This window comes from Aethalodelphis obliquidens, unplaced genomic scaffold (assembly GCF_003676395.1).
Source record: "Aethalodelphis obliquidens isolate GAN/ISIS:26980383/991018 unplaced genomic scaffold, ASM367639v1 scaffold10, whole genome shotgun sequence".
NCBI lineage: Eukaryota > Metazoa > Chordata > Mammalia > Artiodactyla > Delphinidae > Aethalodelphis > Aethalodelphis obliquidens.
The window spans coordinates 12048747-12066692 of record NW_020837954.1 but is presented as its reverse complement, the minus strand read 5'-3'; the positions used below and the strand labels follow the sequence as shown (position 1 = coordinate 12066692).

The window sequence follows — 17946 nt, the reverse complement described above, 5'->3', positions numbered from 1 at the left end:
TTAATTTTTATTGTTCTTTTCATTTTATGACGACAATCAGGTGGTTATATTAAAGCGCCCTCACTTTTAAAAAATGCTGTTTTTCACTTGGCTTATTTTTTTCAGGTGCCTACTAGTAATTTTATATTTGTCTAGATAAACATAAAAATAGATTTAATGAGCTTAAATTTCCAATATTAAGCTGGTGGTAGAAGCAGGGTTAGAATTAACCTACAGTCTAACGCTTTTAAGTTTGCTGTAGATCACCTAGTGATCAGCATCTTGAGTTGTTTTCCCTTTGAATAAGTAATTTCCCATTGAAATTCTGTAACGAATCACTAATGATTTCTTTTATCTTAGGTGTTTATTATAAACTCCTCAAACATATTTCTTCTTGAACCTGCAAATGAGATAAAAAATCTTCTGGATGAGCACACAGATATGTGTAAACGAATTCTTAACATTTATCGGTTCATGGTTGTGCAAGTATCAATGGACAAAAAGACTTGGTAAAAATACTTATCTTTTTTTTTTTATTGTGTATATGAGCATAGTAAATTCTAGAGGAATAGTGCCTGTGAAGAGGGCTTGTAACAATATTGTACAGGCTTCTATTATTGAATGAATGAGTGAATAAATATAATATTTTATGTAATAATCATGATGACACAGCGGTCTCCTTCACTTTATCTCAAACATCTTTGATCAAACTGCCACAAGATGCCTTTGTTTATCTTTCTAAAGTGGGCATGTGATGGCCTCCCCCACTGCCCGCCACCCCCAGGAATGAATACTGGCATGCATGTATGAATAAATGAATTTATATGGGTGAATGAATGAATAAGTAAATGACTGAATGTATGAAATGCCTGATTCCTCAACCTGGCATTCAAGGCTTTGTACAGTCAGGCTCCTGAGTATTTTTCTAGCCCTATCTCAAGCCTAAGCTCCACCCTGCAGAATGAGATCCTACCTCCCAGCTTTATCAAATTGCTGTCTCTCGAGCACAGTCTGAACTTTTCTTTAGAGTGTCTGATTCCTGTCATCTTTTCCTATTGTTACCATAACTGTCCTTAGATTCTACCTTCCTTTTTCCACATAGCCTTATTTTTTCAGCTCACTTCCTTTCATTCTGTATTTGTACCTCTGTTGTAGATCTTGTCAAAATTGTCTTAGTTCCTAAATTACTTGTAAAATGTCCATTTACCTCACTGAATTGAGATGCCCTGAAAGGTATATATACTGGTTGTCTTGTTTTTATATTTCCTACATTTGTTAACATAGTATCATATATTATTGATACTCTATAAATATTTGTTTAATTGAATGAAAAAAGAGGCCTTTTAGAGAGATAAGAGCCGTTCTTCGGTTTCTGTAAAAATGATACATGTTCATTGTAAAATTCAAACAAAGAAAAGTTTTAAAAAGAAAATAAAAGTTGCCCGATAGCTCACTCTCTAGAGGTAATTATTGTTTGCCCTTTGGTGAACATCTGGTTCACCAAACCACACACACAGTCACATAGTATTATGCCATATATATGTACCATAATTTTCTTAACTAATCACCTGTTGCTGGATATGTAGTTACTTATTTTGTTGTTGGAGGAGGGAAGGATAATGAACATCCTTGTATGTATGCAGTTTTCCTCTTTTGAGTCATTCTTAAAGACTGGGGGTACTTAGTCAAAGAATATGCCTACTTGGTGTTTTGTTACATATGGGAAAATGGTTTTATTTTGAAAAAACTTTTGATTAACATAATATTGATATAGTTACATCTAGAAGTAGTTATTAACTGATTTGGAGCACTTTTTCTGTGTCAGGTATCTTTTTAATCTTTTTACATCTGTTTTCTTTCTTAATCCTTGTAGCACCCTATGAGGTAGATAATTTTACATGGTGATTCTTAGGCACAAAGAGATTAAGTAATTTATCATTGTTCACACAGCATAAATTTGAACTGTGGTCCTACTGACCATTCTTTTGTTAGTCCTTCCCCTTTTTTTCTTTTTATATGCTTTTAATCAATGCTGTTGGTCCAGGTTAAAGTGAGAGACTTGCTATGTGGAACACAATTTTAGAATTTTTAAAAATTTTATAAGTTCCCTTGAAGTCATAGCATTATGAAAGATTTCTCACATATTTACATTGAATTTATAAGACTTTATGAATTAAAATCATTATTGTATTACAAAGTGAAAAGTTATCTAATAATATATGTGAATTATGGTTTGACCACAAATCAGAAAGATTTATTTGGAAAACCTATTCTTTATTGAATATGTGGTTGACTTTAAATGGCTTTTCATTTCATATAGTGAAGCTAGAAGCCTAAGGTTAAAAACATGTTACCTCTGATTTTTATGAGTTGAATGCATACGTTTGTTTGGTTAATAAATTCAGGATATTTTTCATTGAGTGATACTTTTATATTTAATTCTGCACTTACTTCCCAGAAAAACCATGATATTAGATCTGGGATTTCTTGCTGCCTCTGCCGCATTTCTCACATGGACTGTCCCACATATTGCTATGCCTAGAATGGGCCTGCAAATAAGCCAGAGAGGAGGAGGCTTGATAGACTTAGGTTGTTAGTCTGACTATACGCCCAACTGAAATCCCCTTGTCAGACTTTTTTTTTTTTTTTTGTATGTGGTTGCATCAGTTTTTGAATTATCAGGTGCAAATAAGGTAGTTTTATGGTCTTAATATTAAGCATCTAGGAGGAAGAGGCAAGATAAGGATAATATAATAGGGTTGGCTTGACTTGCAGTACACAAAGAGGATAAAGAATTGAAAGATGGCCAAACGAAAAAGGATGGAAAGAAGCAATAGAGTGATGGTTCTTGATTACTTGTCAGGCTCATTGTGATCTGTTAGCCTTAAAATATCATATAATTTTTGAAATTGAACCTGGTACAATTCTAGATGTGCAGTTGTTCTCCATATTGTAAAGATGGATGAGATGGACAGGTATCAAGGTAGAATTGTATTGTGTAGACAGATGAGTGTTCTTCAGACAGCTCCCTAAGGTCACCTATTTGATTTGTGGGGTGGAGGGATGGGAGCAGTCTCCATATTCTCACTCCCAATTCATCAGCTGTTGTATAAATTTTTATTTGGTGAGAGGTATTGTGGCTGAGAAGTGGCTTAAAAATGGCTGGGATAGATTTATAAAATGGAATTTTATATTTTAATATTCAAAGAATTCTAAAATTTTGAAAGATATTTGGTATTTGAGTTATTGAAAGGTAATAACATTTTTATAACAAATATTAATTTGAAAGTTATTCATTAACCAAAAGCAAACATATGCAAAAAGGAAACATTAATTAATTTTTTTACTTTAAGGGAACAGATGCTGCTTGTGTTGCTCAGAGTCACGGAGTCTGTACTGAAGATGCCGTCACAAGCTTTTCTACAGTTCCAGGGGAAAAAAAATATGACCTTGGCAGGTCGACTTGCAGGACCACTTTTCCAGGCAATAAAAATAAATAAATAAATAGATAAATAGGTGGATAGATATGTATTTTTTCTTAAGACTCATTGAGCCCTGAACTTACTACCTGGGAAGAAAGCTTTAAATCAGAAATCATTTCATATTAAATAATTTTTTGTAGAGCCAAATAAAAGTTGCTTATCTAAATAGACTATTTGCCATACATACAAGCTCACAACCTAATAGAGGAAATATCAATCAGATCTGTGAAAAAAGTGTTAAAACAAGCTGATTATATTTATCTCCTGTGTGGTACACTTACGTATGATTGCAAAAAGCTGCCAGAAGGCTTCATGATAATGGCTTGATTGTTTCTATTATGAGTTTCCTGGTCTCTGGGATTGTTAGAAAAACAAGATTTTAAGTCGTTCTGTAGTAAAGAAAAAGTAGTAAATCACGATTCTTTCTTACCATGCTATTCTAGAAGACTTTATTCTCTTCACGTCTTCATTTGAAGTATCAGTGGTAGTTGATTATATAGGAATTACATGCTGTGTTTTCCACCCTAAGGATAGAGCACTGACTTTAAATGTATTATGGATTATTTGGAAAATAGAAAGCAAAGTAGTATTTTTTTAAAGATGACACATTAAATACAAATACGTGGATAAAATGGTTCTTAATGTCAAGGATAAAAGCTATCTAAGCTCCCATTCTTGTCCATTAGTGTAGCCATTCAAATGATTATTTTTTCCCCAGATATGCTGGTTCACCTAAAATTCTGTGATGGTAGTGTATAAGTCTTTGAAACCAGCTACATTTATTATCTAAACTCCTCTTGACTTCATGAGTTCCCCACCCCCACCGCCATGGTTAGAACTAACCCAATGGTGGGTGCTATTGGAAGGTAAAATTTTAGCTTGCTACATGGAATAACTTTTTTGTACTCTGAATGTTTAAAACTAGAATGGAGGACCACTCGTTATTACTGTTTTATTTCATAAACTCTGGTCATTTTTATCTTTATATTTAATGTATAAATTTATGTGAATTCCTTAGTAAAATTGGTTGAGTTAAACTTTTGAAAAACTTTTATTTTGTGACTTATTTCTTCAATAGGAGGATTATATCTTTGGTAGAAATCTATAAAGTCTCAGGGGTACAGCCTGGTCAGTAATTTCTGCCCTTTTATGAATGAGTTTTTTATTCTGTGATTGGATTTGTTACAGAACACCTTTAATTCCTCTGGTGTCTTTAAAATGAAATTTAATTTTATCCTTCAGTTTACGTTTAAGTTTTCAGAAACACATTTCAGTAAGTTAAATACATCTCTAGTAACTTTTTTTTGGTTTTAGAATATTCAAATTGTATAGTTAGTGATTCCCATCTTTAATTTGAGAATGTAGGTTTTGTTGTTTTAGTTCAATAACTACTAACTACTCAATAATTTCAACACCTAATAGTGTGGAGACTTTTATGTCTTTTTAAACAACATTTATTTAACATTAACATAATGCAGCATGAAGGGTAGTTAAACTTTAGGGAGATTTCTTTTCAGTTTTGGTAACTTGTCCTAATGCCAGAATGTTGGGAATTGGCAGTTGTTGAAATTTATAGTAGGTACTAATGAGTGTTTGAATTACTTTTATAAGTATTATGTACCAAGAAAGGATATCATGGATATTATATGATTTAAAGTTCTGCTTGTTGGTGTAATTTTTTAATAATTGATTTTGAATATATTTCACTGTTATTTCTGATTATTTGTCTTTATAGACTCTTATAGTTGCCTGGATTAAAGCAAATCTAAATGTGTACATCTCCCGAGAACTTTGGGATGACTTACTCTCAGTATTGTCATCGTTGACCTATTGGGAAGAGTTAGCCACTGAATGGTCACTGACTATGGAGACACTAACTAAAGTTTTAGCTAGAAATTTATATAGTTTGGATCTCAGTGATTTACCATTGGATAAGCTGAGTGAACAGAAACAAAAAAAGCACAAAGGGAAAGGTAAGAGTTGTTCACAAAGGTGCTCCATATAAATTTGTTTAAATAATTTGGTCTGGGAAAATCAAGCCAGGGAGAGGTGTGAAGGTAAAAGTTATATTTTCTCTTAATTATTCCCTCCTTAATTTACGCTGAAGGTTAAAAATTTTCAACAGTGAAACATGTAGGTACCTTGTAATTGTTCTTGAAGAGCCTTAAATTCAACAGTAATTTTGATGAGAAATAAAGTATTCTGTACATATCTAGCTAAAGTTACATAAATAATTCAGAATCTTAAATATTTTATTTTTAATAATTAACCAAAATGTGTTAGAAAACACTCTACCTTTTTTTTTTTTTTTTTTTTTTTTTTTGGTACGCGGGCCTCTCACTGTTGTGGCCTCTCCCATTGCGGAGCACAGGCTCCGGACGCGCAGGCTCAGCGGCCATGGCTCACGGGCCCAGCCGCTCCGCGGCATGTGGGATCTTCCCGGACCGGGGCACGAACCTGTGTCCCCTGCATCGGCAGGCAGACTCTCAACCACTGCGGCACCAGGGAAGCCCCCTTTTTATCATACACAATTTTTTATTGAAACATAGAAGGTGATTTCATGTTACTCTTATTTAAAAAGAATTGTGTGAGAAATTCTTTTAAAAGCATTTTCTTAGTTTTAACAAAAGCAGACATTCCCTGGATGTGGATTATATACCTGCCTAATGTTAAAAAGCTGGAGAGGGACAGTAACATAGTGATTATATCATAAAAACATGTCCTTATAATTCTGGGTTTGCTAGTATTTTTCACTCTTAATAATTAGTTGCAATCTAGAGATTACATCTGAGTCACATTTCATACTTAACAATAGTCCAGAGTGCTAAGTGTGTGACCAAACTACTTTTTCCTGGACTGTTTATTTTCCAAGTGGCTATTATTGGCAGGTAGAGATAGAGTAACTTCCACCACAGGATGGATTCTGGTTAGCTCATTTTCTATCCTTTTTTGCCTGTCCAAATATTTCACTTCTATATGAAGCAAGTGGGTGGTAGAGGATTTATAATCATTTATTGTTGATGTTGTATTTTTAAAAATCTGCCTCAGTTTTGGAACATGAAAATGAAGTTCAGAAAAACCTTATAGTACGCAAGCATTTTATCTAGTTACTTTATGAGTAAACCTAAGAGTCTGAGGCAAAGTGGCACACATAATTCAAAGAGATTATTGATATGGTGACGGTACACTGAGATTGAAAATCTGCATTTCTAGGAGTGGGACATGAATTTCAAAAAGTTTCAGTTGACAAGTCATTTTCTAGAGGATGGAGTCGTGATCAGCCTGGCCAAGCCCCAATGAGACAGAGAAGTGCAACAACCACTGGTTCCCCAGGAACGGAAAAGGCGAGGAGTATAGTACGGCAAAAAACTGTTGGTATGTACTCTTTAAAATCATGAGAATTGTATGGGGCAATACGTTTATAGTCCTTAGTAACAATGTATATAAATACACTGTTTTCTTATCTGTTGGTTTTTGTTGTTAAATGAAAAACTTCCATTGGAAAACCTTTTTTTCAGTAATACTTGGAGTCTGATGACATGCTGTGTTATCACTTTATGCTATTAAGATGTGTCTTACATTATTGTTTTCATGTAGTTTATTTTACTGTTGATATCAATAATTTTAAACCGTTACTTTACAGAATTGAAGAAGTAGAACTCTGATTCACTTTACAGAACTCATGTATTAATTGATATAGTTTCTACTAAGTGAATATACTCATAAACATGGAAAATTAGGTAGCTTATTTTCAGTGCTACAATTATACAATTATATTGGCTTCACAAACTTCCAGTGAGGAATTCATGCTCTCTACTTGTAGACAGCTGAGGCCAAGGTGTAGTATACTGCTAGGTTCCTTGCTGCCTTTAACAAGCATGGAAGAAATTTCTATGATGGGAGGAATTTCTGGATGTAGGATCACTCAGCATACTGTGGACCTAGTTACCATCTTATTCCTTTTCCTCTCAGAGATTTATAACTTGGTCTTCATTGTAGTAGAAAGAGTGCTGCAAGGAAAAACGAGGACTTTGTCCTGATCTTTTTTTTCACTCTTTCATCACTAAATAGCTAGATAACCTTGAATAATTTACTGAACTTTCTAGGCGTTATTTACTTCATCTGTATAGTGGGTATGATAATATCTCACATGCCTGAAACAAAATTGCTTGAAGTTACTTCAGGCTTTGCAATCTGTGATTCTGTGGAAGGAGAATTTTCTGTGGGAATATATCTATATTTGATGGTAATCAGTGAAAAACACTACTATTTTAAAGAAATTTAAAAACATTGTTGTAGGACGTGTCTTCTATGAAATGATGGGTTCTAAAGTGTTAAGAATTACAGTTCTAAAGGAAGAAACAAAAGTAGAAAGAGAATAAGGAAATTAAAGATGTTAGAAGAATTAAAAATGTTTAAAATTGTTCAAAAGAATATTTTCACAATTGTCTTCTGCCTGTAAAATAACCATAGAATTATATTGATTGTATATGTCAAGCCATAAGAATGAGAGATTATACAAGGAAAAAGGATATTGATGGATAAAAATTAATATAATTTAATTTTGGTATAGAATTACATTTTGAAATTCTTGGGAAGATGTTGATTACATCTGAAATGCCTTTCTTCATTTTATGTTAATGTCACGTTTATAGAAAATATTTCTATATTGGTTAAGAAGGAATTGTTCTTTTAATTTTAAAATTTTACTTAAAACTAGAATCTTTTAAAAAAGTTCCATATATATATTTTTCTGATTATAGAAGTAATTTATGCTTAGTGTGGAAAGTAAAGTTTAAGGAAGCATAAAAGCATATTAGGTGTCTAATGAGAAGAAATCATTGCTAACATGTTGGCATATTTCTAATCTGTATAAAAGCATGTGTGAGTAAAATACTCATCTTAAAAGTATACCTGACTGATTACTTTCTGATACCTATGTTAAAACAGTCTTGCCTGGCTTGCTCATTGGACTAACCTATCAAATAAAAAGTTAAAGCATTACCACAGCAAAGGAAACCATAAACAAGACAAAAAGACAACCCTCAGAATGGGAGAAAATATTTGCAAATGAAGCAACTGACAAAGGATTAATCTCCAAAATTTACAAGCAGCTCATGCAGCTCAATATCAAAAACACAAACAACCCAATCCAAAAATGGGCAGAAGACCTAAATAGACATTTCTCCAAAGAAGATATACAGATTGCCAACAAACACATGAAAGAATGCTCAACATCATTAATCATTAGAGAAATGCAAATCAAAACTACAATGAGATACCATCTCACACCAGTCAGAATGACCATCATCAAAAAATCTACAAACAATAAATTCTGGAGAGGGTGTGGAGAAAAGGGAACCCTCTTGCACTGTAGGTGGAAATGTAAATTGATACAGCCACTATGGAGAACAGTATGGAGGTTCCTTAAAAAACTAAAAATAGAACTGCCATACGACCCAGCAATCCCACTACTGGGCATATACCCTGAGAAAACCATAATTCAAAAAGAGTTCATTGCAGCCCTATTTACAATAGCCAGGACATGGAAGCAGCCTAAGTGTCCATCAACAGATGAATGGATAACGAAGATGTGGCACATATATACAATGGAATATTACTCAGCCATAAGAAGAAACGAAATTGAGTTATTTGTAGTGAGGTGGATGGACCTAGAGTCTGTCATATAGAGTGAAGTCAAAAAGAGAAAAACAAATACCGTATGCTAACACATATATATGGAATCTTAAAAAAAAAAATGGTCATGAAGAAACTAGGGGTAGGACAGGAATAAAGATGCAGACCTACTAGAGAATGGACTTGAGGACACAGGGAGGGGGAAGGGTAAGCTAGGACAAAGAGAGAGAGTGGCATGGGCATATATACACTACCAAATGTAAAACTGATAGCTAGTGGGAAGTAGCTGCATAGCACAGGGAGATCAGCTCAGTGCTTTGTGACCACCTAGAGGGGTGGGATAGGGAGGATGGGAGGGAGGGAGACGCAAGTGGAAAGAGTTATGGGGATATGTGTATATGTATAGCTGATCCACTTTGTTATAAAGCAGAAGCTAACACACCATTGTAAAGCAATTATTCTCCAATAAAGATGTTAAAAAAAAAAAAAGGTAAAGCATTACAAACTTTGTTTAGGAAGGTAGCTGCATAAAGTTGGAAAATACTAATACTAGAAAATGTTGAACTCCTTGCATCAGATTTCATTACATGTCAGTACCATAATTTAACCTGTATCCTGAAGATGGACTTTTAGTTTATTTCCAATTTTGTGCTGTTAAAAATGGTACAGAATATAGTTATGTATATTTCTATACTTTGTGCTTACATGCAGATATGTCTGTAGGTTTAATCTATAGGATTTGGAATTAAATTGCCCTTAAAACAATGAGATACCACTACATATCTATTAGAATGGCTGAAATCCAGAACATTGACAACATGAAATGCTGACAAGAATACGGAGCAACAGTAACTCTCATTGCTCGTGGGAATGGTACAGCCACTTTGGAAGACAGTTTGGTAGTTTCCTAGAAAACTAAACATACTCTTACCATAGAATCAAACCATCCTTGGCATTTACCCAAGTAAGTTGAAAACGTATGTCCACACAAACACTGGCACTCAAATATTTGAAGCAACTTTATTCATAAACTCGGAATTTATGCCAGAATTTGGAATCAACCAAGATATTCTTAAATAGGTGAATGAATTAACAAGCAGTGGTACATCCACACAGTGGAATATTATTCTTTGAATATAAAAAGTGAGCTATCAGGCCATGGAAAAAATATGGAGGAGCTCCAGATGCATATTGCTAAGTGAAAGAAGCCAATCTGAAAAGGTTACATACACTATGATTCCAACTATATGATATTCTGGAAAAGGGAAAACTAAAGAGACAATAAAAAGATTACTGATTACCAGGGGTGGAGGTGGGGAGCAGGGCAACAAGGAGGGACGAATAGGTGGAGCACAGGGGATTTTTAGAGCAGTGAAAGTATTCTGTATGATACTGTAATGGTGCATACATGTTATACATTTGTCAAAAGCCCATAGAATGTGCAACACAAAGAGTGATCCCTAATGTAAACTGTGGATTTTGTTAATGACACTGTATCAGTATTAGCTCATCAGTTGTAGAAAATGTACTATACCAGTGAAAGATGTCAGTACTTGGGGAAACTCGAGGTGGGGGTGGGAGAAGAAGGGGATATATTGGAACTCTTTGTACTTGCCACTCAATTTTCCTGTAAACCTGAAACTGCTTTTTAAAAATGAAAGTGTACAGGCAGACCTCAGGAGATAAGTGCGGGTTTGGTTCCAGACCACCACAATAAAGCAAATATCCCAATAAAGCGGGTCACACGAATTTTTTGGTTTCCCAGTGCATATAAAGGTTATGTTTACACTATACTGCAGTCTGTTAAGTGTTCAGTAGCATTATGTCTAAAGAAACAATGTTACATACCTTAATTTAAAATATTGCCCCAAAATGCTAACCATGAATCTGAATCTTCAGCACTTCATAGTCTTTTTGCTGGTGGCTGATGACTGATCAGGGTGGTGGTTGCTGAAGGTTGGGGTGGCTGTGACCGTTTCTTAAAGTGAGACCATTAAGGGAGTTCATGGCATTGGTTGACTCTTCCTTTCACAAACGATTTCTCTGTAGTATGCAATGATGTTTTATTGCATTTTACTCACTAGAATTTCTTTCAGAATTGGAGTCAGTCCCCTCAAACCCTACCACAGCTTTATCAACTAAACTTAAATAGTACTCTCAATCCTTTGTTCTCATTTCAACAGTCTTCACAGCATCTCCATCAGGAGTATATTCCACCTCAAGAAACCACTTTCTTTGCTCACTCATAAGAAGAAACTCCTCTTCAAAGTTTTATCTTGAGACTGAGTTTTATCTCAGTCCCATCCTCAGGCTAGTTCTGTTGTGCTTTCTACCACATTTGCAGTTACTTCCTGCACTAAAGTCATCCATGAGGATTGGAATTAACTTCTTCCAAACTTCTGTTAATGTTGACATTTTGACCTCTTCCCATGAGTCACATTGTTCTTAATGGCATCTAGAATGGTTTTCTTGTTTCCAGAAGGTTTTCAGTGTATCTATACTTTGCCCAGATTCATCAGAGGAATCACCATCTATAGCAGCTATAGCCTTACGAAATGTATCTTAAAGAATAAGACTTGAAAGTTGAAATAATTGTTTGATCCATGGGCTGCAGAATGGATGTTGTGTTAGCAGACATGAAAGCAATGTGAATCTCATTGCACATCTCCATCAGAGCTCTTGGGTGACGAGGTGCATTGTCAATGAGCAGTAATATTTTGAAAGGAATCTTTTCTGAGCAGTAGGTCTTGACAGTGGGGCTTAAAATATTCAGTAAACCATGTTGCAAACAGATGTGCTGTCATCCAGGCTTTGTTGTTCCAGTGATAGAGCACAGAGTAGACTTAGCGTAATTCTTAAGGGCCCCAGGATTTTCAGAATGGTAAATGAACATTGGCTTCAACTTGAAGTCCCCAGGTGCATTATCCCCTAACAAGAGGGCCAGCCTGTGCTTTGAAGCTTTTAAGCCAGGCATTGACTCCTCCTCTCTAGTTATGAAAGTCCTCGATGGCATCTTCTTCCAATAGATGGCTGTTGTGTCCACATTGAAAATCTGTTGTGTAATGTAGCCACCTTCATTAATGATCTTAGTTAGATCTTTTCGATAGCTTGCTGCAGCTTCTACATCACCACTTGCTGCTTCCACTTGCACTTTTATGTTATGAAGATGGCTTCTTTCCTTAAATCTCATGAACCAACTCTGCTAGCTTCATGCTTTTCTTCTGCAGCTTCCTCACCTCTCTCAGCCTTCCTAGGATTGAAGAGAGTTAGGGCCTGGCTCTGGATTGGGATTTGGCTTAAGAGAATCTTGTGGCTGGCTTGATCTTCTTTCCAGACAACTAAAACTTTCTCCATATCAGCAATATGGCTGTTTTGCTTTCTTATTGTTCGCCTTTTCACGGTTAATTTCCTTCAAGAACTTTTCCTCTTTTGCAGTCACAACTTGGCTGTTTGGAGCAAGCAGTCTAGCTTTCAGCCTGTCTTGGCATTTGACATGCCTTCCTCGCTAAACTTAATCATTTCTAGCTTTTGATTTAAAGTGAGAGTCGTGTGACTCTTCCTTTCACTTGAACACTTAGAGACTATTGTAGGGTAATTAACTGAAGTTAGACCAGTTTCAGTGGCTTTACAGAGATTCTCTGATCTAAGCTTTAGATTAGTAAATCCTCAAAATCCCAGGAGCTAATTCATGTAAGTCATTTTCTGTAGCATAGGTTGTGCAGCTGTGAGGCACTTGACAGATTTCCAGGTATGCATAAAGACCTGTTGTACAGTAGCAGATGGAGAGGTGCACTTCTGAAGAATTCATTCAGGATCAGAACACAAACTTACACCATTGTGATAATGGGAGAAGTTCCAAGGGAAATGCCCAAGCTCTTCCTTCAGGTTGGTGGTGAGAAAGAAGGAATAGAAGGAATTGTTATCTCCAAGGAATTATCTAACCCAAGGGAAAAAAATCAAGAAACTTGTAATTCATCTGTGGAATTGAAAATTTGATTCAATTTAGTTTTAAAAGAAGTATCTCTAAAAATCACATCTGATTATAACTGTAGGTGGCATTTTACCTTTTGTGTTGATAAGCAGCACTTCAAGTTTTACCTATGTGTTTATGTCTTTGCTCTAAGTTTTAAGAAATGATTACCTTGAAGTCAACATAACTTTTATTTCAAATCGGATTATAAAATTGCTGGTCACTTTCACGAGAGGTAGAAGAAGCTAGCAGGAAATCACGAGTAGGGTCAGATTCTGACATTTTGTATATGGTTTCAATTTTAAAATATACCTATCTTTAATACATTATACAGAAAGCCATATACTGAAGGCATGTTGTTGCCTTTTCTTAATATATTCCAACCTTCCATGTGCTGCACATAAATTTACCTGAAAGCTGCTCTTAAAGAATCCTTTATTTTGCCAACATTAATAAATTTGGGGGTTAGGGACACTCTAATTATCCTTTTCCAGTTATAACTCTATGACATACATCTAGTTTTTGGTTAATACTTTTTTTGGTTTTCTCCTCTATATGTTCACAATGAAAACGTTTTTTTTTTCAAATGATTATGCTGTGCTGCCCAAATACAGATACTCATTCAGTAAAGATTTATTGAGCTCATATGTGCCAGGCACCAGAGTTATAAAGATAAGAAGCTATAGTTTTTGCCTTTGAAAAGTTAGGAGGCTGACATATAAAACATACAGTCCACTAAAAATAGATTGTAAGCATTGTAAAAGAAGGAATTCTTGTTTGTTTTGGTAATTGCTGTATTGCTAGTAAGTTAATTATGTGGGAGAGTCTTAAAAGCATCACAGATGATATGACATTTTATGTATGAAGGAGTGTCAAGAAGAAAAGAAGACCAAATGTATTATGAACTCACAGGGCCATGTTGTTGTGAAAGAGCATGAAATCTGTAAGAAACAGTATAAAATTCTGTGTGGCAGCAACGTGGGAGAACAGAAGGAGGAGAAGTTTCCGTGGATATTGCAGCTGGATTGCAAAGGCCTTGTGTGACAGACTAAGGGATTTAGCCATCGGGGAACCAGCTGTTTCTAATAATCAGGAAAATCTAAGATTTCGAATTGATGGTAACATTCAAATATATATATTTTTTTAATCAATGTCACTATTACACTGGATATTATGCAGTATTGTTTCTTTTAAATTCTCCATTCATACATACCTTCATTTATTCAAGAATCTCTAAACTAAAAGTTAAGTTAAAAAATATTTGGGAAGTATAAACTTGATTATTTATTTCTAAGTGTGTCAGAATTTGTCTTTAATTTTGTGAACTGGTTACTTTTAAGAAATTACCAAATACAACTACAAATGCAATTTTTTTTAATTCCAGTTTTTAAGTTTTTATCTTCAAAAATTTAATCTTTTAAATTTTTACATAATATGCTTAAGACTTGAATAAGCATAAACATTTTTCTCAATAACTCGATTCTTCATGCTTATTGCAAATTCTATTTTCTGTGTTTTTACTTAAAATTTTAAAATTATACTGTTAAGTTTAATATAAATAGGAGATACTGATTTGATCAAGCATTCTTTTACCAGGAACAAATACTAACCATGAGATTTAATTCTTTAGATTATGAATTACATAAAATTCTCTAAAAAAGACCTATGAGTGACTTTGAAACTTTATTAGGAAAAAGTATGAAAGAAAGAATTTGTTCTTGGAATTCAGCTTCATTAAGAAGAATGGCTCAGAATTGCCTCAGAGTGGCTCAGAGAAATGCCAAATATGGTACCTGAAATTTCTTGGAACTGTTAATATTGGTTCTTTTCAGTGTTTCCATTCGATGAACTTTTCGACCTTTGGTTTTGAGAACATAGTGCTAATTAAAGTGTCTGCTGTTTTTAATGCTATACCATTGTAACTGCTAATAATAAAAAAAAACATTTTCCTGCTTTACACCAAAAAATTTACATTCAAAATGTCATATGTGTTCTCTAATTTCTTTTCTTACAGCTTGCCAGTATTTGCCGTGCTGAAATGTTTTAATTTAAGATTTCCTTCCTTTGTATCTTTTAGTTTTCTCTGTTGCTGCTTTTTCTGTGACACAAGCCTTTCATTATAGTCACTTCTTTTTTCCTTCCCCACTTCTTTCTTTTCCTTTTTTAAAGCCATGAGAAGCCGATCCATTGGTGAATGTGCTCTGCCATCGGCCTATATACGCAGTGCTAAAAGTGCTCCTGTTCTGATCCATACTTCCAAACCCTTCTTGCCTGATATTGTTCTCACTCCCCTTTCTGATGAGCTTTCAGGTAGTGCCACCTCTGCTAATTTCTGCACCACCTTTTTCACTTTTTAATCCTCTGCTTTCAAATTTTGCTTAATCAAATAAACTCTTCAAAGTTAATTTCTTTGGGGGAGGTGTGGGAAATTGGGAAAGTGGTTGAGCAATCAACATTTTGAGTTGTTTGAACTCTAATGCTATCCTTGCAGTTCATTCTGGAAGTGCTAAGTTTAGTGCTGTGCCAATGACCAGTAGTTTGGGTTGTAAATGGTCAGGTTTTTTTCTGTTCATGTTTGATTTTTTCTTCTCAGGTGGTTAAGTGAAGTGGTAATGTATATTTATAATGTCATTATTTGACTAACTATATGGTAAATCTTGAATAATGCATTCTTCATCATCTATAGTAATGGAACTTAAGCCAGGGGAATCAGTAATTGAGAAAAGTACATAATCTAAAAGTTGTTTTGGAATAAATCTTTGGATTTATATTAGATTATAATAGCATATAGAATTCTAAGAACTCAACTCACTTTTAAACCAAATAAAGCAACCATTCTGTGAAGCCCCAATTTCTAAGAAGCCTCAAAACCTGGTTAGCTTTGCACTTCTGCCTCAGGTCCTTGATCTCCAGTATTGGGTTGGTCTGCTCTTTAATAAGGCTTAAATAACATATAATAAAATGCATAGTTCCTGTGTTCAGTTCAGTGAGTTTTGAGAATTGTACACCCCCCCTTCATCTTTCACCCCAGACAAAATATAATGTTTCCATTACCCCCAAAATTCCCTAGTGACACTTTCGAGTCAGTCACACACACACACACACACACACACACACACACACACAGACTTTGTAATTTGTATCACCATAGATCCGTTTTTTTCTTTTTAAAAATTTTTTTTGTATGACTAAGATCATACAGTGCCTTATCTTTTAGACTGAAGGAAATTTGTGTTGAATATACAGTTGACCCTTGAACAGCGCAGGGGTTAGGGGTGCCGACCTTTCACATTGTCCAAAATCCACGTATAACTTTACAGTGGGCCCTCCATTTCTGTGATTTCACATGGGCAGATTCAACCAACTGCACGTAGTGTTGTGCTGTACTACATATTTACTTGTAAAACTCCACAAATAAGAGGACCTGCACAGCTCAAAGCCGTGTTGTTCAAGGGTCAACTGTGCTTACTATGCAAAATGTGCTAGCTCAGAGAAAGTTATGGTGCATTCTTGGGTGCTTCCCTATACTCTTCTTAGGAGTATTTCCCTGATGTTGCCACTTTTGGTGAGGTTGCTGGTTTTTTTTTTAACAACCTATCTTTGTACCCTCTTAACTTTCTAATTGACTATAGGCTTATGTGAGGGAAGGTGCATTTTTATTAATAATGTTATTTCAGGTGAAATCCCTTTCACCATCCCTAAGATCAGAGATTTCTCCCAAACCAAGAGGAGGTATATAATTCAAAATTAAAAAGGAAAGTGAACTACATAAAAGAAGAAATTGTTCTTCATAGTTTTCTGTCTCCCCCTGCTGTGAGCAGGCTTAATTGAACTCATAATAATGTATTTCCTGGATGCGTCATCTGAGATCAGGAGTTGAGGTTTCTATAACTGTTTCACCAATAAGACAATGAAACTACCCATAGACAATCACTCTAGCTTTTGGTTAGAAGTAGGGTTTTCCAGAAAAATATTTACTTGCTACTCTTGAATACTTACAGGGTAAAAAGGCACTTCTTTTAATTCCTTTTACGTTTGTTTATTTTAACATACTACGATTTCTAAGAAGTAGCTGTCAGTTTTCAATGTACTCTTTTTTTTTTTTTTTTTTTTTTGCGGTACGCGGGCCTCTTACCGTTGTGGCCTCTCCCGTTGCGGAGCACAGGCTCTGGACGCACAGGCTCAGCGGCCATGGCTCACGGGCCTAACGGGCCTAGCCGCTCTGTGGCATGCGGGATCCTCCCGGACTGGGGCACGAACCCGTGTCCCCTGCATCGGCAGGCGGACTCCCAACCACTGCGCCACCAGGGAAGCCCAATGTACTCTATTTTTATCCAGCCCTTTTTTTCTCCTCTAGTATTCTTGGTTAGATGACCATTCAACCTACATTGTTGTGAATGTGATGCTATGTGGTATAGCTATGTATAGATAGACTAAACTAGTTGAATAGCTGAATATCGTTGGAGAGTTTTTCTTAAGTTCTGGGGACTATTTCAAGGGCACTGACTTTGTCAGTGACTTTAGTTCTTAACATTAGACTCATCTGATGTTGAACAAATGTTTCATCCCAGGCTCCTGTCTCAGGTTTTGATATAATATCCTGTGGGTTGCAGGAGTATCTTAGTTTATTTTTTAAAGCTCTGCAGTAGTGCTGGTGTCTGGGCAGGCACATTTTTCCTGTCCTCTCTTCTACACTAGACTGTAGTTTTACACATATGGTAGCCCAGCCTTGCAGTCTTTATTTTCCTGATAAACAAAGAGAAGTCAGAAATCTCAATAATTATTCTTAAGCAAATTAGCTTTTACTGTCAGAAATAATACTTTCATGATAGAAGGGATGTAAAAGAACATAGGCATGGTGGGCAACTGACTTTTGCA

General features: G+C 35.2%; 1 protein-coding gene across 8 annotated transcripts in view; it reads left to right on the top strand.

Annotated features, from left to right (window-relative positions):
• Positions 1 to 17946, top strand: part of RALGAPA1 (Ral GTPase activating protein catalytic subunit alpha 1) — a 220725-nt gene that overhangs the window by 85078 nt on the left and 117701 nt on the right. For all 8 annotated transcript variants that reach the window (XM_027111074.1, XM_027111075.1, XM_027111082.1 and 5 more), the window contains exons 13-16: positions 340 to 488; positions 3333 to 3462; positions 5197 to 5434; positions 6675 to 6836. In XM_027111074.1, coding sequence (XP_026966875.1) covers positions 340 to 488; positions 3333 to 3462; positions 5197 to 5434; positions 6675 to 6836 — 679 coding nt within the window. The remainder of the gene's footprint in view (positions 1 to 339; positions 489 to 3332; positions 3463 to 5196; positions 5435 to 6674; positions 6837 to 17946) is intronic.